The 22,494-nt window shown below is 35.7% G+C and overlaps 4 protein-coding genes across 9 annotated transcripts; 1 reads left to right on the top strand and 3 right to left on the bottom strand.

Annotated features, from left to right (window-relative positions):
* Window positions 1-1,108: 1,108 nt before the first annotated feature.
* On the bottom strand, window positions 1,109-5,577 carry LOC111005781 (U-box domain-containing protein 4). 5 transcript variants are annotated; one of them, XR_015791513.1, is made up of 5 exons: window positions 5,196-5,577; window positions 3,040-4,169; window positions 2,875-2,957; window positions 1,641-1,874; window positions 1,109-1,574 (listed from the first exon to the last, which is right to left on the bottom strand). XR_015791513.1 is itself a non-coding variant. In XM_088125173.1 (4 exons), exons 2-3 carry the CDS (start codon window positions 3,955-3,957, stop codon window positions 2,913-2,915), a joined length of 963 nt encoding a protein of 320 aa, XP_087981299.1. In that variant the 5' UTR covers window positions 3,958-4,169; window positions 5,170-5,574; the 3' UTR covers window positions 1,109-1,574; window positions 2,875-2,912. The 5 variants fall into 5 exon arrangements, 4 of the variants coding, with proteins under 4 accessions (XP_087981299.1, XP_087981301.1, XP_022133100.1 ...); XM_088125173.1 differs by lacking the exon at window positions 1,641-1,874 and having other exon boundaries at window positions 5,170-5,574; XM_088125175.1 differs by lacking the exon at window positions 1,641-1,874 and having other exon boundaries at window positions 3,040-4,113; window positions 5,170-5,574.
* LOC148213379 (peamaclein-like) lies at window positions 1,451-2,108 on the top strand. The gene is made up of 2 exons (XM_088125182.1): window positions 1,451-1,585; window positions 1,763-2,108. The coding sequence occupies exons 1-2, from the start codon at window positions 1,483-1,485 to the stop codon at window positions 1,945-1,947; spliced, it is 288 nt and encodes a 95-aa protein (XP_087981308.1). The 5' UTR covers window positions 1,451-1,482; the 3' UTR covers window positions 1,948-2,108.
* A 1,048-nt stretch (window positions 5,578-6,625) lies between the features above and the next one.
* Window positions 6,626-10,443, bottom strand: LOC111005810 (U-box domain-containing protein 4). 2 transcript variants are annotated; one of them, XR_015792567.1, is made up of 5 exons: window positions 10,144-10,443; window positions 9,696-9,813; window positions 7,698-9,514; window positions 7,394-7,618; window positions 6,626-7,023 (listed from the first exon to the last, which is right to left on the bottom strand). XR_015792567.1 is itself a non-coding variant. In XM_022277445.2 (4 exons), exons 3-4 carry the CDS (start codon window positions 9,420-9,422, stop codon window positions 7,559-7,561), a joined length of 1,785 nt encoding a protein of 594 aa, XP_022133137.1. In that variant the 5' UTR covers window positions 9,423-9,514; window positions 9,696-9,813; window positions 10,144-10,443; the 3' UTR covers window positions 7,294-7,558. The 2 variants fall into 2 exon arrangements, 1 of the variants encoding a protein (XP_022133137.1); XM_022277445.2 differs by lacking the exon at window positions 6,626-7,023 and having other exon boundaries at window positions 7,294-7,618.
* An 8,652-nt stretch (window positions 10,444-19,095) lies between these two features.
* LOC148213378 (putative indole-3-acetic acid-amido synthetase GH3.1) lies at window positions 19,096-21,424 on the bottom strand. The gene is made up of 3 exons (XM_088126833.1): window positions 21,050-21,424; window positions 20,853-20,954; window positions 19,096-20,750 (listed from the first exon to the last, which is right to left on the bottom strand). Exons 1-3 carry the CDS (start codon window positions 21,382-21,384, stop codon window positions 19,367-19,369), a joined length of 1,821 nt encoding a protein of 606 aa, XP_087982959.1. The 5' UTR covers window positions 21,385-21,424; the 3' UTR covers window positions 19,096-19,366.
* Between the last annotated feature and the right edge of the window lie 1,070 nt (window positions 21,425-22,494).

Here is a 22,494-nt window from a genome sequence, read left to right as displayed (position 1 = left end):
AATTGTCGTATGTTGACTTGAGATCTATTTATTAAATTGACTTTGAAGACTTATGTTTTAGGTGATTCAAGAGAGCGGATGAGTCTCTATCTTTAGATTATGAGTTGGATAATTAACATACTGGAGTTAGATTTTGAAAAACACCTAAAAGAAGACTATATTAAAGCACAACAAATAAAATCAATAATTGAATTGATTGTATATACATATTCGACAAGAAAAAGATTATTAAACACATATCAGATAACCTTTAAAATATAATACAAAGTCCTCTCAACACCCAAGAAGAGTTTGAAGTAACCTAGCTCTATTTATGAACTATTTCTAGTCTTCATAGATCATAAAAAATCAACCAAATTTTCTATTAATAACATAATACAAAATACATAATTTTATATTATTTTCTTATTTCCAAAAATCAATGCTCCTGTAACTTACTAGGAGTTGAAGTTCGTTGTCTGAACTGAATCGAAGGTTTAAACTCAAGACCTCCTGATATGCACTTGTATTCTCTATCCCAATCCCAGGGACAAAGTACATCATTTCATTTCTACTCAAATGCAAAAGTTCATTTAAATTTATGAAATACAAAAAGTACAATAAATAATCGCTCAAGTCCCACTTTCTATTTCCTGATTGTTAGATCCAGAGGACCAGAGGGAGGTGAAAAAAAAATCAATAATTATAATATGATTATTTTTACATTAAATACATTTTCTAATTAACTGAATATAAAATTACCCTATATTTTAATTGAAAAAATATGTTCATTTATAAAATAATGAACCTACCTACTATAACCAAACTTATTAACTTACCCAACTCAAAATAGGTTGCTACCCATTAAAATTACTACGATGCTAACAAATTGATCCCCTTAATTCTCTCGTGTACTCAATTAGTTAAGACACAAAGTAAGCTTTTGCGAGGCTAGAGGTTTGAATCTCTACCTCACTAGTTTCATTGTGGATGACTGTCAACCAAAAAAAAAAAGGTACAACTTAATTCCTATGCGTTTGTAAAATTGAAAAGGAATTATATTTTCAACATCTTGAATGGATCTTTGATATAGACTGAAAGCCTCTTAAATAATCCAAGTTCAGATGAATACATGAAAATTGAAAACACATTCTCATTACCCCCATACTATACATAAAGAGAAGTTGGCAGCGTCCTTCCTAAGAAATACAAACTAATAAATTAACAAATGCAGACAGCACATGCCCCCAAACATACCTAATCCATACATCTTTACACTCTAGTTGGAGCTGTAAACCATTCTTGTAACCATTTTGCCATGTCTTTCCCTCATGGGTCATTCTACTGATTCATACCCCACTTTTCAATTAAGAAAACATTCTCTACAGAAAGGCTTCTTTCACTCTTTCATTCCCTTCCTCTATTTACAAGTCTACAAATACCATCACCTACAAACTATTGAAACAGCAAATCAAGCACTAACCTTAAAGCAGGAGGAGAAAGATGAAATCTGCTTCTGTTGTCAGTTTGGTTCTCGTTTCGTTGATTCTGAGCTCCTTCCTCCTCCATCATGCCATTGCTGGTTCCCCTACAACCTATGATCCAAGTAAGATAAATGATTTACCATTAATATCAATACTACTGGCAACGGATGTATTAACCTTTCTTTCATTCATCATTCTCCATGAGACTAACTGGTTCATTGTTATTCCTCTTCTCTCTCTCTCTCTCTCTGGTTTTTTTTTTTCTTTTGGTGGGTGGGTGTGTTTGTTTTATATTGAAGGTCTTTGTGATTCGAAATGTGGCGTAAGATGTTTAAATGCCGGGGTGAAGGACAGGTGCTTGAAGTATTGTGGACTCTGCTGCCAACAGTGCACTTGTGTGCCCTCTGGAACCTATGGAAACAAGTCAGAATGTCCTTGTTATAGAGACAAGTTGAACTCTAAGGGCAAACCTAAGTGCCCTTGATTGTTTTTTCCATTTATTTTCCCTCCCTTGAAATTTTCCATTCAAGTGTTCTGTTTTTTTCCATTTTCATTTTTCTTAATAAAAAGTTCTACTTCTTATTAAAAAAAAAAAAAAAAACTTGTCATTCTTTCACTTGAATCACATTTCTTTTTCCTTGCAGTTTCTTAATTGTGAGTGGGTGTCTGTGGTATGAACAACAATTTCATTGAATCAACAAAAACATATTAAAGCTAACACCTTTAAAAGTGGAAGCACTCTAACTAGTTAAACTAATTCTCTCACATATACCAATAAAAAATAATTTTTCGTTTCTGATACTTCATCATGATGACAAATCGTCAGCACTAGGAGATTTGTTCGATAAGGATCAAGATGCACATGGAAGTCAGCTTGTGTTCATTTCAGTACTCAAAATTTTAGACAAATAAGTTATCTACAAACCTATTTGATGATACAAGGGAAAGAAAAAAGAAACATATGCACATACCCAAAAGAAAAGAACAAAACCCCCAACACCATGATCATGAAGAAAATACAAAAAGATGAGCACCAAGTAATTTGAGGTACTTGACCCCTACCTCAACTCAAGCCTAAACCAACTAAACCAATACCTTCACCTCACCTTACCCCCACTATTTATAACTAATAACTTGGCTAATAATTAAGATACTCTTACTATCCTAATAGTATCACTAACTTCTATCCAAATAGCATTCTTATCACTCTACTATCAATTTTCCAAAGATCAGAACAACAACAAAGACTTCATTTGCTATATTGGAATACCAATTTTTCGACATGAAACAATCAACCATCATTCATCCTCTAATATGCTTCTGTTTTTCTTTTCTTTTTGCAATTGTATTAGCCCCTATGTATTCAGATCTGAAAGTAAGTGCACCATGAACACAGCTGCAAGATCCAAACCTTGTTTAAAGTTGTACTCTTTCAGACTTCCAGCATCGTCATACGAGTTTATTCCTGCTGAAGCAACTGAGTAATGCCCGAGCCTGCAAGTAGTTAAAATTTCCTCTTTAAATTCTATTGCGAATTTGGAATCATAGGAAAACAAAATTCATTGCAGTCATGTACCTTATCCTTGGCCCTCGTTGTGCCCGATTGTGACAGCACCACTAATGGAGGGATAGCTCCCTCTTGGATTGCCATAATGCAAAATCTACTAGCGGTTGCACAAATCCATAATAATGCAGCAGCTGCATACTCTTTTGCCCTGGCAGAACCTAACTCAACAGTGTCAACCAACAAACTGATACCACCCTCACGTACGATTTTAATCCTTCCTTCATCTACTGATGCAAGATTTGCCAAAACAACAACTGCCTTCTCAACCATTCCAGCAGATGGATCCATCAGCTCCACAAGATGCTTGATAGATCCAGCCTGCACAATCTTGGCCTTGTTTTCAGTAAGCAATGACAAATTAAACAGTGCAGTGGCTGCATCTTTCTTTCCCTGAGGCGTGCCATCCCTCAACAAGTCAACCAGAGCTTCTATTGCCCCGGACCTCCCGATGTTAACCTGGTTATCATCAATCACTGAAAGACTACCAAGAGTAGCAGCTGAGTTTTCCTTTGCCTCTGGGCTGCCAGTTTGAAGGATCTTAACCAAAGGTTCAATTGCATTGGCCTGAACAATCATAGTTTTGCAATCATTGTCGATTGATAAGTTCACAAGTGCTGTAACAGCATTCTCTTGAATCTTTGTGTCCCTAGAATTTAGCAAATTAACTAAAAGGCTAATTGCCCCAGAATCTGCAATTACCCTGCGATTTTTTACACTAAGCTTGGTAAGCAACCGTAGTTCAGCTGTAGTTGTTCTTAGAGTTTCAAGTGAATCGCTCGTCAATTCCTCAACAAGCTTTCGAACTTTGGCTTTGATGCCAGTGAGATCAGATCTAATCTCCAGTACAGAAGAAGAAACTATTTCAGGAACAAACCTTTCAGATGGTTGTTGGCATGATATTTGACTTGGAGCTTTTGCTATCAACATCAGGCAGGACTTTTTGTTTCTCTCAGCACTATGATCAAAGTGACGCAAGTAGATGGCTCTAATTTTACCTCCCAAGTATCCTTTGCAGCCTATTAGCCTACTCACACTTATTGGCTCTGATGTTTGTCTATCTCAGCCATTGTCTCAATATGACTTCTGAAGAATAAGGAATAGCATGAGAACCAGAGGCGGGTCTAATATGCAAGAGACATCTGAAGAATCCACAAGGAAATGGAATGTAAATGATTGCACAAACAAATGTAAATGATTGCACAAACAAACCATTCTGAAAAACATTATGAGCTTGTAACTTAGAAAATATAGTTTACTTGGTACTAGCTGCCAACTTTAGCAGTTCTCATACGCATCAATTAAATACTCCAGACCATCATCTGAAACTATTTTATACAACTTTCCCAACTTGAGCTCCAAAGATTTCCGTATCTTCTTTATTTTTTAATGATGTTTCAGAACAGTTTTGTAAAAGTTCCCATAAATCATCAGAGTCGAGCATAGCAGAAGCTATTCCTCGGTTGATTTTGTTATTGTTTTAGCTTTTTTTGTAATTTCTTTTCCCTGAAGCTTTACTAGAGATAAAGAAAAGACGCAAATAAAAGGAACTTTTAGGCTTTAACAACGATATCACGATCACACCTAATTCAGTATTAGTAAGAGTAAACCAGAGAGCGATAATAACGATAGAACTTTTTCTTTGAAAGCTAGAATATCATGTACATGTTGGGGAAGAAAACATGAAGCATGTAACAAAAACCATGGAGTACTTATCTGTAATAGATGGAAATCATTTCAGATGTACTAGCAAATAAGTGCAGCTATTGACAATTCGAAACCCATCTTATCAAAAGTACATCAAAAATTGAAATTCTAAGAAAAAACCCATATGCAGAACTAATTTGCTTGCAAGTGGCTGGCAGTTCTTTGGATGACAGTGGCAGAAGTACTGGGACTCAATTTTCGCGCGGTGCAAAAAAAAATCTAGCGGGAAAACTCTTGAACAACTGGATTATAGCACCATAGATAAGATTTGAGATAAGGAGATTAAATTTCGAAGCAGCTAATGCAGATACTAGAAAGAAAGCCATCAATTAAGTAGAAACTTCAAAAAGCTCAATCGAGGAAAACAAATTAGAGAAGAAAAAACAAAGATCTAATCAAACAACGTCCTGGGAATAGAGAAGAATATTATTTTGCCTGAATTTACGAATTATGATGCCGACCTCTTGAAATTGGTGTTCGCCTTCTTGCCCTGCTTCTGAATTTCCCTTTCCTGACAGCTTTTACACGATTTAAAGAAGGAAAAAACTGGTGCGATGAGTAGTTGGGTACGTTTGTTGATGAATAAATTATACGTAAATTGGCGTCATTGTCCAGAATGAAGTAGGAAGAAGGCCGACGAATATTGGACTCGGAGCACCTCCCAAGTTCCCAACAACCTCCACCATAGAAAAGATTTATTTTATTTAAAAAAAGATGCATTGCTCTCTAGTTTTGTCGTCATCTTCCATTTCTCTCTTTCAATTGCATAAACAACGTTTAAGGATCCTTCCCAAATCTTGTGAAGATCCCCAGCTAGAGTTCATCAAAATTTAGAAAAATATATATTTCGCAACTAAGCATGAAAAAAAAAAAAAACGGTAGAAAGAGATATCGCAAAATAGGAGTTTTTTTTTTTTTCCCTCCTCCTTGGAGTTTGACTGAGATGGAACCCACTTTGTTTGATGCATAATTTTGACTTTTCTACCAGTACGAAACAATCACTCATACCTGTGTATAAAGAGGTAGATACTTCGACACCGTCTCAATTTGTGTTATTTGTCTAGGGAAGAACAATCACTCATACCTGTGTATAAAATTTTATCTCTTGTATTCAAGTTATTCAATTATGGTATCCATTCATTGACCACTTTGTAGGTCGCGTGAATGGTAAATTCAACAATATTGGCGAGTTGGGAGTTCAGTAGCAATTGAATAGCAGTTATAGGTGGTGATGTGATATAGTTCAACCCGAATAAGAAGATAATGAGCTATAAATTAAGGTCTAGGTATTTCTTGGCCGAGCTATAAATTAATGGGTAAATTTCGTACCTCAATGGTTAACTCTTCTTATTGGTCTACATGTCATGTCATTTTTCACCACTTAACACAAGTTCGAGTTGGACTAATATTGAATCTCACTCTTATTTTTTCTGACTTGGCTACCACCAAAACATTACCTTTAGTAATATCTTGATTCTTTCCTTGCCTACGTGGCTTGACACTCTTAATTATATGCTTTTGAACTCATTGTTCGACTTTATACTCATGGAAATTTCATTAAACTCTGAAAAGTTACCCTGTCATGATGTGATGTGTTATTAAAAAAAAAACAATGATATGTGTTCGATTAAAAATTTAATACATCGATAAATATTAAAGATTAAGAATCAAATTAAAAATGATCTAAAATATTAGATACCAATGAATGATATACGCACCCACGTGTATATATATTTATATCATTGGCCATACGTTCACATAGATGAAAAAACCTAATAATTTTTTTTATAAGGTCAACGTCAACACCATCGATTGTAAGAATCATGGGATTTGTACCATTAATTATTTTGCATGTGATGTTAACTAAACAAAAATTAAGTCCACCAAACAATTAAGCTATAAAAGAAGAAAATATTTGGATTTAAATTATAGTTTAGCCTAGTTTCACATGTAGACCTTTGGTTTCTGAACTTTATACTGAAAAGAATACTTTAATTAGATCTTTCGGCTAAATGGATCGAAATCAAACAATACTAATCAAGAAGTTACAAGTAATGATGGATCTACATCCAAGTGTTCACTTGTGAAAGCTTTCAGTCCCTCCCAAACAGGAAGCAAACATAATGCTCTCATGTTTAACTGAGTTTATACTGGCGGATCTGTTCACTGTTTCCTGATTCTGAGGCGATCATCAGCTCTTGCTCATCTTAATTTATGTTAGGCACAGAAACCATCAGCCACCACCTAAAACAAAATATCATTGATTTATCTATCCAGTTGTTCTTGTCTCTACAGATTAAGTTACAAAGACGTGTGTGTGAGTAAACAGTAATTAATGGGAAATTACATAGAAGTAATTAAGCCATGTTATTTGTTAATTAACATCAATGATTGGAAACTAGAAATCCAAACAGCCAGTAGGAGCTTAAATAGATTCAGTGGCCAGTAAAAGTCTTAAAAGTGATATAGATGATCCATCTGCTACCCCAAAAGATCAGAAATAAAAGCACAAGTCTTTTCCAACATATCTAGATGCAAAATTTTCAAAATGAAACAACATAATCAAAAAGTTCATAAGAAATTACTTCATTTCTTTTAATGGGTTTTACTGCATTTCCTTTATCTGTTTACAAATCAAGAAATTACTCTACACATATACCTGATATAAACATTATTTGTGGTATGAAAATTTACATGCCCTCTGAACAGCAGTGACATCAAAGGTTCACGTCATGGAAGGTCGCACATACTTGAAGATTAGTGTTTTTCAAAATTACTATGCACATGCTTTCTGAAGATGTTTAGCAGTTCCTAAGCCTCAAAATTAGTTTTTTCCAACAGTACTATGCATATGCTTGCTGAGGACGTTAAGCAATTCCTGCGCCTGCAATAACAACTTTATTTTTTTAATTCATTTTTTAAAATTGGAATCATAGAAGGACAGAATTGATCACAGCGAGTACCTTATCCTTGGCCCTCCGAGTGCCAGATTGTACTAGTGAAACTAAGGGTGGGATAACTCCCTCTTGGAGAGCCACGATGCAAAATTTTTTAGAGGTTAAGCAAATCCGTAATAATGCAGCTGCTGCATTCTCTTTTCCTCTGGCGGAACCCAATTCAATAGCCTCGACCAACACAGGGATCCCGCCATCCCCACCAATTTCAATTTTTCCCTCCTGAATTGTAGCAAGATTTGCTAGAACAGCAACAGCCTTGTCAACCATTCCAACTGATGGATCCATCAAATCCACAAGATGCTTAACAGCTCCAGCTTGCACAATCTTAACCTTGTTCTCTGGAATCATGGACAAATAAAACAATGCAGTTGTTGCATCCTTCTTTCCCCTAGGAGTTCCATTCCCGAGTAGTTCAACCAGAGGCCCAATGGCCCCAGACCTCCCAATCTTTACCTTGTTTTCCTCGACCATAGAAAGGCTAAAAAGAGTGGCAGCTGAGTTCTCCTTTGCCTCAGGGCTTCCTGTATCAAGGACACGAATCAGAGGTTCAATTGCATTGGCCTGAGCAATGGCAATTTTGAGGTCGCTACAAATTGATAGGTTGAGTAGCGTCGTAACAGCATGCTCTTGGATTATTGCATCTGTAGAATACAGAAATTTGACCAAAAAGCTCATTGCTCCAAGTTCTGCAATCATAATCCGGTTTTCATTATTAAGCTTTGCAATAGACCGGAGTTCAGCTATTGCAGCTCTTACAGTTTCAAGTGAATTGCTATTCAAGTCCTCAACCAACTTCTGAACTCCGGCTTCAGTACCTCCAAGATCAGATCTGGGCTCAATCACAGAAGAACAAACAATTTCAGGAAGTTTGTGTGGCTGTTGCCCAATTATGTCACTTTGGGTTCTTTCCACTGACAGTCTGAGTGGGAATTCTGGTTCGACTTGTGAGATGGATGGAGTCATAGAAGCTGGTGGCTCTGATTTTACTTCCTCAGAAGTATCCATGGTGAGACCTGCTGGTCCAACTGATGACACCGGTGAAGTGGTGTCATTTGAATCTCTAGATACAACTTGTGCAAAAGTAGGATTAGCATTAGAGGCAGAGAAAGCAAAATCATGAACGTGAGATTTTTCATCTGTAACATTGGGACGATCTGTTCTGTATAGTGAGACGAGGTGGTCACTGGATATATCCATATTATCTTCATTCAAGTTATGGTAATCTTCTGAGCTTGAGATTGAAAACCCTCCAAAATCCAACTTCTCCACACTTTGAGCCACCACATGTGGGGAATTTACCAGTTGAGAATAAGGACGAGCAGGAAGATGGTTACCATCACCTAAATTAAAGTTTTCCTGAGTAACACCTACAGACAAGGTTGACTCTGGGGGTGTTTTCTGATACTCCCGTGAACGTGCAAAAGAGGAAAATTCTTTAAGTTTGCCAGAGTCCCTGTGCCTAAGGTGACAGGACTGATTCAAGTTCTCAAACTTGGAATCAATCAGCTTCACATTGTTAGACAAACTTGAAATTTGTGCCTTTCTACTGTAACTTGGTGTTATCATAGTGTCTGATATTGGAACCGAGCTACAACTCTGGGACTTCTTCAGCACAATTACGTGCTCATGCGTGTGAGTTATGGGAAGCATTTCACCAATATGTTCAGCTTCTCCTGTTGTTCTCACTTGTTCGGCATTCTTTTTCAACTTTTCAAGTGCCAGAATTTCCATCAGAATCTGCTGGTTTTCAAACACTCTCCTATTGATCCTTCAGGACACATTTAATTAAGATGAAGAATTGTTCATTCACGTGCCTCAGTTTGCTGCAAGCCATTAAAGTGAGAAAAATAAGGTCATAGGTTGACAACATTACCCACTAGAAACTCAAAGCACATAATGCATTCCAAGCCTAAGCATAATGGAATAGACCAGAGAAGTCGTGCATCGAACTCAATTAGTAATTACAAAATAAAAGACAACAAAAACATGAAAAATCCTAACTACCTGAAGAGAAGTTGAACCAACTTCAGCAAAAAGATGTTCGCAGGAAGACTCTAGCTGCAGGAACACGTCCCTGTTTGATCCGTAGGCCTTGGATATTAAAGATCCTCTTTGCAGAACCCTAGACAAATGTAAAAGAGAATAGGTTAGAAGCAAGGATCACTAATTAAGACTCTATCAGGTCTGGATTCCATTTTCGTTATCTATTCCAATTCCCAATTGTAATTCATGCCCCAGATCCTCTTTCTGTCGACTGAATTTCGTAGTACCTTTTGATCAGAAGCATCATAGGAAACGGAAACAAAAGAACAAATAATCCGAAGCTCGAGGATTAGGCACGAAAGGCCGAGAAGAATCCATTTCAAAGAAAATGGACGAAAAACACCAATCGAACGGGAAAATTCAAACCCCCCCCCCCAAAAAAAAAAAAAACCAAGGAAACGAAAATTACCCGGAAAGTGAAAGAAGAACCAATCGCGCCTAATCGTGGCTGTCGCCGAGTTTGAGGCTTGCAGAGAGCATTAAACGCAAAATTCCGCTTCTTCCCCTGCGACTTCTTCCTACGTTATGAGGAAAACTGTAGAGAATAACATACAAATTTACGATTTGAATTTGACTCGTTTTTGTAGTCGAATAGAATTGTGGTTACGCCGCCGCGGTTGCTCCGGTAAGAGGAACATTGAAGATGTCGTCAACGCGTTCATATTTGGGTAAATGACGGCACGCTCGTGAGCAAGCACAGTCGTCAATCGCATACGCTTTAACTTTATGAGGTCAATACTCACCCATCCTGAGGCGTGCCATCCCTCAACAAGTCAACCAGAGCTTCTAATTCAAGAACATATAACAATTAATGAAAGTATTGATACATTAACGACGTTTAATGTTTTGATTAGGAGGTACACATCTTAATTTCTTTTTGGTGTAGAACATCTGAGGGTGGCCATTTAAAATTTATAACAGGTACAAAAATGTTGAACTCAAACCTTACTTAAAGGGGGATTTGCAAATAATTTTGAAATAAAAGATATAATTAATAACAATTTCAATAGGCAACCGATAATTTATACTTATTTATGAAGAATTTTGAAATGCCTAACATATTAGAGCTCACCTTACAATAAAATCAATAAAGTTATATTTATTCTATTGATTAAAAAAATAACATCCTTGTATTGAATCATAATAAATTTTTTTATGCGACGATCCAAGTTTTTGAAGAAAAAAAAGAAAAAAACTATTTTAGCAAGGCTAAAATTACTTCCAAACATATTCTAACTCTTTTTTATTGACAATTTCATTTAAATATTTTCTAATTTAAAGAATCACACCGAAAAAATCCTAGTAAAAAAAAGTTTATGATGATGAGTTAAAACCTTCAAAATGAGAGGTGCTACCCAAAACTCCTTGATCCAATGTTGAGAATATTGCATGTAAAGTGGTAATAATCATTTATGGTAAAGTTTGAGGTGAGGTGGTTTTCATGAGACATAAGTTCATTACCATATTTATAAGTCATAATGTCTTGGGCTAGACATAATTAGCACGAATGCATGCTTTCGTGAAAGTTTTTTTGAAGTGGAAATAATATAGTTTAGGCTCTATATGATAATCACGGGATAATTTTACCTTAAATGATCATATCAAATAATCGAAAAAGATATCCATACAAAAATATTTGATTTATACCATTAAAAAAATAGTAATATTAACTTCAAATTTGTAAATATCAAGTGGAACATATATCTTCATTAAAAAAAAAACCCAAGTATTGAGGTATGTTAATATTTATGGAAATACACTTAAAACATGTTCGTATCTATTGCAAAATTGGCTTAAAAGGGAGAAACTTTTTGATAATTTTCTCTTTTGCTCCTTTTTTAAGGGGTATTATTTGAATGATATATCTTTTGTTTTTTTTTTAAAATTTAATTATTATTAACAAAAAAAAATTACTAAGTCTAAAAGTTACCCCTAATAATTATTCTCAAACTTTGTTTTACTTTGAAAACACGTGCTGTGTTGGTAGGTGTCAACTAGTAATAATGATAAAGGTAAAATATATTTCTAATAATTGAATTTGAGGAATGGTTCTAAATGGTCCCTGAGTCTATTTGATCGGTAATTGACTAACGGAAAAATGACGTGGCAATAATTGAGTTGGCAAATTTTAAATGACAGTATTACATAATTTTATATTATTTTTATCATATGTCATAGGGTAATTTATTCTTTTTATTATTTTTTTATTTTTCTCTTCCCTCTCTCTCTTTAAAGAGTTGGTTCTAAGGCCATCGATCCTGGCAGCATTGAACAACTGAATCTGAGCCGGACCATAAGATTCAAAAAGACAAAAACCTAAATCGGAAAAAGAACTCGGCAGATATTTCCAAGGAAGTTCCGGAAATTTTTCAATCCAAATTCGAAGACAACTAGTTTTGAAAGGGAAATACGAACAAAAAACCTAATAAATATTTCCAAGGAAGTTCTCAAATAATCGCAATCCGAATTCGAGCAGTTACTCTTTGCATAGCTTCAAAAGGGCAAATGCGGACAGAAAAACCTAAAAACTGAAAATATATAACGCCAAATATTTCGAAAGGAAGTTACAAAAGAACCAGAAAGGATCCTGATTAGAGCCATTAGATTTAGCATATTCCGAAAGGGAAAATCCGAACAGATAAACATAAAAACGGAAAAAAAAAATTGACAAATATTTCCAACGGAAGCTCTGAAAAAAATTAATTCGAATTCGAACCGTTTGCATAATTTCCCGTGAACAACTGAATCCGAATCATGGCCTTAGACCCAACTCTTTAGCCTGAAATTTCTCATAGGGAAGAGAGAGGGGAAGGAATAAAAAAAAGAAAAAAAATTCCACGTCATTTAAAATTTGCCAACTCAATGCCACGTCATTTTTCTGTTACTCAACTAACAGTCAAATAGCTTAGGGACCAAATATACACTTATCCTCGGTGTCTATTTTACCCTAATAATAATGGTTTTCTTTTATATAAATCTTCTTCCGAAAATGGGCTATTTGCTATAATTTCCAAAGGCCCATTCCAATCATAGGTTGGGCCCAAGGCGGCCACAAATCGTACGACCGGTTGGGCCCCGCTTGATCCAGAACGAGAGATTGTTTTCGTGGCAGGTCTTCCGGTTGGGCCCAGATTGATACATAATGGCCCATTATTTGTACGATAGTTCTTGTTTTGAAATTGATCTTACAAATTTTTTCCCAAAATAATAATAATAGCAATAATTGATTTTTAAATTACTAGTTAAAATATATACTTTTCATCATAAAAATGATATAAATAATCAAATTGATGTGATGTATATTAATTTGGCATGTCAGTAATGATGTGTTTAAATCCCACAGATACTAATAACTATTAAGCAAACTTTGGTTTTTTTAGAATTACAAAATTTACTAAATAAAATGATTTTTCATTTGAAATTTGAAAGCATGAGATGGATCAAATATTCCTTAGAATAATGTAAAATATAGACCTATTCGAGATAAGAGATCAAAGAATCGATCGTACTATGTATCTTATCTATTAAATTATGTTCGGATTGATATATATCAACCTTTATTATTCAAATTTTGTTGAATTCATTTTTACAAGGTCATGTTTACTTAGGAAAATGAAATATGAGAGAATTAGCAGCTTTGTCGTTGATTCTGATATTATTATTGACTAACTTTATACATAAACGAATAATGATACTCACTGATTCACACAAAAAGCTTAACTTCATTCTTATGACTAATTTCTTTAACGAGGATTAAAAATGTCATTTTCTCATTCCTTTATTTTGGTAAGTCGGGTGATTTTTAAAAATCTCTTTTAATTTAAATTTGATTCCAATCAACAATATCAATTGACATTCCCTTTCACTTCAACGGCTGTAAAATAATTTTAACAAAAATTATCTCAGATTTACCTTTAAAGTTTAAAGTTCCTTTTTGGCGTCGCCAATCGAACAGTGGGAGGCAAAATTTTGAAATACCAAAAAGGTAAAAATGAGAAGTCCCATTCATTACTGACTAAGACATTAGAATTTCAAAAGGGAAGAAAAAAGTAACAAAAAGATCTGGAGGGAAAGGGTCGACAGTCGACACTGGTAAAAAAAATAATTTTCATAAAATAAAACACAGAAGACAACAAATCATACTTTGGCTTTTTACAAAACAGTAATTGCTGTTTTTTTACCCTGTCGAAATAGTTGAATTGTGGGTTCCATTTCTTTGTTCTTAAAGAATGTCCAACTTCGAGGGAACAAAGGCTTCCAACACTGTTCTATATGCTTCCATTATATAACCTCCCGACTTTATTTATTTATTTTTCTCTTTAACTTAATCAAATGATATATTAATTAAAATGTGAAGTTCAACCTTAATTGTAACTCTTAAACTAAATTAAATAAAAGTGGTAAAAGACATTCTTTAATTTGAGTTCAATGTTGTTTCTTCTTTTACCGTTCTCTCTTTTTACTTTGTTGTCAAAAGTGTAAACCAAAATCAGAAGTAGAGAAGAAGTAAAGATATTTTGAATTTGTGTAAATTTAGGTAAAAAAAATATAAACAACAACATACCCAATGTGAAAGGAAGGATTTATTAAGATTTGCAAAGTATTAAAGTTAGGCTTTGTTTGGGTAAATTTTAAGTAAAATTATGTGTTTGATGAGACAATCCAACACTAAAAAAGTCTCTTTTTTAACGTGGTTAAGTATACTTTGAGCGACAAAGTGGTAAATTTAAAAGTTTTCAATTTAATTTAATCTTCCTTTAACAACTTTTAAGCACTTTTTAGTTACTTGTAGCCACCGACCATCTTGCGTTTGTCGCTTATTGGCATTTTATTTGCCTCCTAATTAAGCAAGTTATATACACACATACATATTTATGTTTTAAAAAATAATTAATTCAAACATAGCTAGAGCTAGAGTGTGAATGGAATAGTTTCTGAGATCAAGTAAAGTATTTGCTAGTAAAAAAAAAATATTTTAGTTAATTAAAAGTCTAATATACTCAAATTTTAAAGTTGCGTGGCAGATGTTGGTTTTTCTTTTCTTTACTGATTCTATAACAATTCGACGACTTGTAGGTGCTTTGCTTAATTGGCCATAATGGTCGGTCTTCTTCCTTTTATGAGTTTTATAGAATTACTAAAAAAACAACGGGCTTTCAAGTAGCTCTTTCAACTGTCGCTCAGATTGCATTAAAAAAAAAAAAGTGGCTTATTTGAAAGAAAGGACGGATACAGTCGTGTTTATGAAACAATGATGGGTTGTTTACGACACAAGAACTTGGTTCAGCTTTAAGGATGGTGCTCTAAAGCTCCCCTACCTGTCCAAGTACCTGTTGCTTTGCTGGTAGGCCCACTTAGGTTATCCCTCGATTCTTAATTTCTTTGTTGTTGGTGTCATTTTAAATTTTAAAATATCGTTAGTGTTATTTAAAATTTTGTTCTTAATATCTTAAAAGTTATAATCTTTATTCTTTATATCTTTATATGTTATTTTCAATTAGGAGGTATGCATTGACAAAGTGATTATGTGATATTACAATGCATTTTATTAATTTACTAAAAAAATACCTTTTACTAATTTAGTTAGAAAAACCATTTAATTCAAAGGTTTGGACACCCCACTCCAGCCATACAATTAGATACTGACTCATTTAATCACATGCATGACTCCAAATCTTAATAATTATAGAAAGTAGATTACAGCCATTAAAAATATCACGGCATTGACTTTGTCACCTCATTAATAAAATCAAACATCTATCGTTCTTTTCAAATATGAAGAACAAATTTATGTATTTAACATAATATAAAAGAATACTTATAAGATATTGAGAAGCTATCTCAAATATATTATATTATCATCATTTTCTTAATGCCGTTATGATTTGATTCGTGGGATGTGAAACATACATTCGATCCATTCTAAAATTATTTTTAACGTATAATTTATAAAAACTATACATTATGGTATATGCTGTCACCAAACCCTTGCATTATTAAATGCAATTAAGGCCATTTAGATTAGGTTTTTGGACAACTAATTTGGTTTGATTAATGTTGAATGACGAGTGGCTGTAACCTTCTCTCTCATCTCATGAATTTGGTATTTAATTTAAAGATAACAAACACATGGACCTAGGCTAGGATTCAAAAACTTGACGTAACAAACTCAACTAATCTCTCAAAAGGTTAAAAAAATTAATTATTTAATTAATTATCAGAAAAAGACATAATTATTTAATAGGCCTAGAGCTTCCCATCTTTTAGTCAATACGCATTCAATCTTTATTGGCTAATGGCTACAAATAATTGATATTAATCCTCACCCTAATTCATTAATGCAATAAAAGTCGTTAGAAAGGGGAAAAGAAAAAACTTATTTATTGAAGAGATTGCAGAGTAAAAGTTAATCAAATGTTGATCAAATAAAAATTAAGTCGAGAGGCCTAACAACGCACCTGATCAATTTAACTCAACAATGTTCTAGTCCTAAGATAACAGTCAATCTATACATAAGTTAGTAGATAAAATACATGTTTAAAAGTGAGATCTGACTTCTTAGAAAAAATCAAAGAATGAGGATTCAGAAGGTGCAAATGACACATTCAAAAAGAAAGAAAATAGCAGCTCTTACACAGAATCAAGTAAAGTAGAATCCAAGGGGTTCTCAAGATGAGTAATCAAATATTTCGTATACCTACATACGAAGTCTACTCATGTATTTATAGGCAGTTTTTGATTTCCCAAACATCGTGACGTGTGACTTGCGTTGTGAATCCTTATAACTAAAGCTCGTTGATTAGGCTAAATAACATTGTGACCAGCGCATGACTTGAAATCAAGACCTCATGGTAGGTGATACCACAAAGTCCATAGCCCTTGCTATTATGCTATCCCCAGAGGACCATATGTATCTATAGGCATTAAAATGTGAAGCTGCATAACGCATGGTCACTAAACACATATGCGAGAATCTAAGCACGAGTTCTATGGCAAAGGTCGATCAGTTTTAATTATTGACACATCAGCCTGACCTTAGGCTAAGATCTTGACGAGGTTCCAAAGCATATTTCCTTAAGCCTAAGGTATGAAGAACATCTTATTCCTCAAACCTTAAACAACCTCCCTAACCTCCCTTCTTCTGCCACATGGATGGTTGCTTCACACTGCCCAACAATATCTATTACTACCATTTTAAGGGTTGATGGTTGGATCTCCAACTCCACGATTATTAATTAAAAAAAGATTAGACAATAGGAATAATAAAGTAATATCGAGTTTAGATCCTGTGGGGCTTATAAATTTTTAATGTTTTTTTAATTAGTTCAATAAATACGGAACGAACGTAAGAAAAGAAATAGGAAGGGATTTGGTAAAAGAAAAGGAAAGAGGAGAAAGAAACGAGAGGATGCATAAGCAAGGGAGGGGGGAGGCCGGGGAGAAGACTCCAAAGGGAAAGGGGCCAAAAGGAAAACCGATGGGTCAATGCCTGCTATTTTCCAAACAGACAACACAACACATCAAAAATATCCAATTCCGACAACCACACTAAGAATATGTTTCCACGTGCGCTAAATTCCATGCACATACCCCTCGCCTATATATCTCTCCCTCGCTCAATTATGACCAAACAAAATTTCAACTATTCTCTTACCATAATCCAAACTATGATATTGTTGGTCCTAATTACTACTTGTTCTTCAAAACTCTAATTTATCCCACTATCTATAAACCCAAACCCACTTTTGGATCCACATAATTCAAAATTTAAGGCTGGAATTGAAGTTTTCTAAGATTTATAGATACAAGTGATTTAATTAGTCCTTTTTAATTTGATAGAGTAATTGTACCCTTTGAATTTAATTTTAACAAGGACATTATCCCAAGATTGGTTGACTAGTTATCTTGTCTTAAAGCGGACATTTATCTTCTATGCTATTTATTTTGTGATAAAGTTTTTAAAATTCTAGTCTAAAAAGAGGTTTTTTTTTTTTTTTTTAACAAATTTGTCTATGTTTTTTAAAAATTGAATAAGAATTCAAAAGTATTATGTGAAAGAGGGCACAAACACAAAGCAAATAAATTGTGTAAATAACCAAATTTATTTTTTAAAAGTATATATAAAACAGATTATGAAACCGAATCTTGATATTTAAGTTTGAGCTAATGAAATGGTTTATTCATATACATTTATCAATTGAAAAAAAAGTAGCTATTTTAATTTCTCAAATTATAATAGGGAGGAAAAAAAGGACAAAAAAAATCTGAAAACGCAGAACACGTCTTAACGTCTTTTAAAAAGTATCATTCAGCCTTTCGGAATTGTATCTGCAAAAATAACTCACATAAATTCCTGACATGCTGCCAATTGCATATTCTCTGTATTTGTTGTATTTCAAAATTAAAGTACTCTTTTTATTTCTTTTAAAAAATGTTTGTTCAAAACTACTTTCCCTTCACATGTAATCTACTCCACTTTTTAAGACATTCTTTAGTTCTTAGACCAAATTCAAAAAAAAACATAGTTAAAGGTTTACTTTTCATTCTAGTTTTCAAAACTGTCTAGAATAGGTTTGGAAAAACAAAAGGAAAAATGCTAGGATGATATCGATAAAACACGCCAAATACTCGAACTTAGCCACAAATTTAAATAGATACATGATATCCGAATGTAGTAAAAAAGCCTCCAACATAACCAAAAAAACTAGCTCCTACAAAAATAGTAGTGCCTAATGTATTAAGAGGCGGGGTAAGAATTGAACCAATAGTAATAGGTATTTTGTTTATTGAGCTATATTGGGAATGACAACTCTAAAATTGCTCATAATTAGTCACCAATTTTTTTAAAAAGTAAATTAATTTAAACTGATTGATTCAAAAACTCACTAAAGTTTAGGTTCAATTTTGTCATTAAAATATTTATATTCTATTTTTAAAAGTTACAAAATGATTATTAAATACATTTCTTTTACTTATAAAAAAAAAAAAAAAGAGAAACCATTTCATTAGGAAGAGTAAGTGAGCAACACACCAAAAATAATGCTTATCAAACACATCTTTAAACACTCAAGATCAGGAGAGGATGAACTTTATTAATTTAATTACGAATAAACCAAAAAATAGATACATGCAATGCATCTAATGAATTGTGATGGAAATATGATGTAGTGTTGGTTGCTTTATGGAAGGAAGCAAGCAACAACAAATATATATTTCATAAAGTAATTATTTGCCTCCAATAAATTATATAACACATATTTAAAAACACTTTCAACAACTTTGCTTTGCGTTTCTTTACTCTCATAAAAGAAAAGGGAAAGCCAAAGACAAATGATGCAAAATAGACCAACAGACACATATGTAAAAGAACAATTACATCATGAAGCCCATATATTAGACATTACTTGAACTAATTACACAGACACATGAACTTAGAACCAACAAAAAAAACCCTAAAATCAAAAACACTTTTAAAAGCCATATGCGTAATCCAACAAACTCAAACTCTATCCCCTTTTCTGCTTGGCTGCTACAACATCATATTGATTTTTTTTTTTTCATTTTTTTATACATATGGGTTTTGAGCTATTATTCATTAGTTCTGTTCTTTTGTGGTTGGTTTGTGTTGGCTCTCAACGACGTCGTTCGGGTGTCCACTGCGGCATGGATGGGCTGAAGTGTACGGAAGTTACCCTAGAGTCTAGAAGTTCGACAATGGGCGTGAAATTGACGCACCTCGGCGCTTTGTACTGGTTGATCGACGCGCCCCTTGAAATCGCATAGTCCATCAGTTCTTCAAACGTCCCGCTTTTCACCACTCTAATTTCGAGCGGTCCGATCGAGTTATCGGCGACCCGGCCCTGGCGGTAAACCGAGTTCAGGCTCTCTTCCATGGCCAGGCAGCACCGGTTCAGCAGCTCCTCCGGCGGGGGATTCGCGGCGTCTCTCACCAGAAGCTCCCAGTAGATGACGTAATGCCCCGGGATGGTCTTGGTGTTGGCGTAGCTGGTGTACTCCACCACGGTGGTGTTGTGGGGCTGCAGCAGCGCCGCCGTGTTCTCCACCGCCTTCTGCAGCTCCGCCTCGTCGGTCTTGTCGGAATCGATGCTGAGGAGGACGTTCTTCCTCCGCACGAATCGGAACTGTGGGGCAGCGTTGTGGAATCCCGTGACCTGGAGGACGTCCCCCACTCGGTAGCGGCAGAGCCCCGCGTAGGTGGTGATCACCAGCTCGTACTCCTTGCCCACTTCCACGTCAGCGAGGTCGACAAGTCGAGGCGGGGAGTCCCGGGACAGAATCGGAGGGGACGACGTGTCGTGCGGCAGGAACTCGAAGTAGCCCATGTTTGGCATGATGGTGTATGTCACTTCCGAGGGCTTACACATTGGGTTTAAATTAACCCCAAAATAGCACTCGGAGGAAGCGTACATGGTGCAAGCCATGGGTAATCCGCCGCTGTAAAATTCCAGCGTCGGAATGTACTGAGCCATGGCTCCCGTAACAATCACGTCTAGATATTTAGTATTGGGCCAAATTCGGGTGATAATTCCTTCCCATTCCTCCGTGGAGCACTGGTCGGCGATGAACTCCGCCAGCTCAGGATGTGGGGTTTTTAGGTACTTGGAGATTATGCATTCTCGGAGGGAAGGGTCTGTGATTTTAGGGTTTAGGGTTCCGGTGGAGATGTCGAGTGCCAGCTGTCTCCAGTTGAGCTGGAGGAAGCGGATGGCGCGGAGGAGACCGGAGGCGAAGACGGCGCCCACTCGGAGGACCTGCTGCCGCATTAGAAGTCCGCATAGCATCTGAGTGTACATGCTCTGGAAGGAATCGGCGCAGAGTACGGCGTCGTTTGGGCTTGTGTAGTCATTGAAAGGATCGTAGGGTCTTGTCTTGAAGATGTCGCTCTTGTAGTAGCTGGTGAGTACGGGACGTGCCAGCAGCCCACCGGGGGTCTTTGTCTCCGCCTTCACGAATAGGAAGTACAGCCCTTTCCCTTTGTCCAACCCCGGTACGTACCTGAAAACAAAATTAAAGAATTTGTCAATTAATAATTTCCCTTCACCTTCACCTTCACCCACAATTAATATAATCGAATTGAGAGTAATTAAGGGTTGTTACAGGTTCATGATGGGCATGAGAAGGCTGTAAAGCAGCTGACGGCGTTCCATTTCCTCCTTAATAGTTGGCATCAGTTTTCTCTCCCCAGCCGAAGTCCCAGAACTGAAGAACACATGAGTCTAATTCATTAAAACCCGGCCCCCAATCTAAAAAATTGGAGTAATTAATTGTGTGTAAGAGCAGTGTTTTAATTTCACCTGGTAAGAAACTCAGAAATGGGATGAGATGAAAAAATAGGAGAGCGGTCGCCATTAGCGATGCGTTGGATATCGGGCTGGAGATCTTCGTAAGTAACGACAGGAACCTTGGACTTGAAGGTGTCCCGGTCGGTGGCTCCATTGAGGCGGAAGCGGTTGAGATACTCGGTGTTAGCGTTCTGGGTGAGAATCTCGGCCAGCACCCTCTGCTGAACCGGGTCGGTATTTTTAGTGGTGTCCTCTATGAAACGGAGGGCCTTGGCCCCCTTGTCACAAGGCGGTGGCGGCGGAGGGAGAGGGAGGGGGGACGAACAAACCTGAGAATCAACGGCCATTATCAAGAAAGGGAAAGTCGATGATGGGATTTGGTGAGTGTGTGGAGAGGGTTGTGGAGAGTGGGGGGGTTTATATAGGGGAGTGGCTTTGGAATGACACGTATGCGGGAGGGAAAGGGAAAATATTTGGTGGTGAGAGTGCTGGGTGGAGAAGGGACAGGCGGGGCCCGAACACGTAGGCATGTCGAGGGAGGGGAGGGCAGGGGGGTCCACATATGTGTGCCAGGTCAGATATTGTTTGTCTGGGACTGAGGACCACGCGGCCCTTTAGAGGCGGATTTGTTTATTGGAGACAGCGACGGCTGCCGGCGGAAGCAGCCAATTTGTGAGCCAAGGGAAATACGCCCAAAGCTGTGCCGTTTTCATGTTTTGCTCAACCTCACAGTCTCTCCTCTCCACCAATCAACGCCTCCAGGCTCCACTGTTATATGCCTAATCCCACGCTAATCATTTTACATGTACACACACACTGGACATTAATATTTTCTCTATATATATTTTTAATTATCTCGTAATTTCTTTTATTATGTTTCTCGATCTCATCCATTCATGGATTCCAATTGTGCTATTACTAATTTAAAACATTATCAATAAATTCCAATTAAACCATCCATTATTACAGTTCATTTGAGATTTATTTTGTTTTCAGTCTTCAGAAAAAGGAGTTTGTTAGTGGTCACCTACCTTTGTTATGTTTTTTAAATTGACTAAGAATTCAAAATGCGTTTTTAAAAAATGTTAAATGAGAATTTAAGTTTTATTCTAGAAAAAGGCTTAATTTCTAAAAGTGAAAGGGTGGGAATTATTAAAGCTTCTATTATTTTGTTACCTTTCGTTTCTCACTTTTCTCGCTCTTGAAGAGAGTGAAAGGTGGAAAGAATTATTTTTCCCTTTTTCTTTTTCTTTTTTTTGGCAAGTAAAAATAAATATAAAAAGCATAAGGTTGTGAAAGATGAAAATGGAAAGGAGGTTATATAGTGCATAATAATAATGAGTTCAGATATGTCCAATATGAAAAAATATATATATATATATATAAAATTTTGTTTTATAAAAATTGATCCCAAACATGGGAAATGTTAATTAATTATGATAGTTTTTTAACAAAAG

Source organism: Momordica charantia, assembly GCF_013281855.1.
Source record: "Momordica charantia cultivar OHB3-1 chromosome 1 unlocalized genomic scaffold, Mcharantia_2.0 BLBB01000001.1, whole genome shotgun sequence".
Lineage (NCBI taxonomy): Eukaryota > Viridiplantae > Streptophyta > Magnoliopsida > Cucurbitales > Cucurbitaceae > Momordica > Momordica charantia.
This window is presented reverse-complemented; position numbering and strand designations above follow the sequence as displayed.

Coding starts and splice junctions, on each gene's coding strand:
- LOC111005810 (XM_022277445.2), bottom strand. CDS start 9,422: ATGGAAATTCTGGCACTTGAAAAGTTGAAAAAGAATGCCGAACAAGTG. Junction 7,619..7,697: donor CTCGGAGGGCCAAGGATAAG/GTACTCGCTGTG, acceptor TTGTTATTGCAG/GCGCAGGAATTGCTTAACGT.
- LOC148213379 (XM_088125182.1), top strand. CDS start 1,483: ATGAAATCTGCTTCTGTTGTCAGTTTGGTTCTCGTTTCGTTGATTCTG. Junction 1,586..1,762: donor CCCTACAACCTATGATCCAA/GTAAGATAAATG, acceptor TTTATATTGAAG/GTCTTTGTGATTCGAAATGT.
- LOC111005781 (XM_088125173.1), bottom strand. CDS start 3,957: ATGTTGATAGCAAAAGCTCCAAGTCAAATATCATGCCAACAACCATCT. Junction 2,958..3,039: donor CAACGAGGGCCAAGGATAAG/GTACATGACTGC, acceptor AACTACTTGCAG/GCTCGGGCATTACTCAGTTG.
- LOC148213378 (XM_088126833.1), bottom strand. CDS start 21,384: ATGGCCGTTGATTCTCAGGTTTGTTCGTCCCCCCTCCCTCTCCCTCCG. Junction 20,955..21,049: donor ATTTCTGAGTTTCTTACCAG/GTGAAATTAAAA, acceptor TGTGTTCTTCAG/TTCTGGGACTTCGGCTGGGG. Junction 20,751..20,852: donor CTCATGCCCATCATGAACCT/GTAACAACCCTT, acceptor TTTTGTTTTCAG/GTACGTACCGGGGTTGGACA.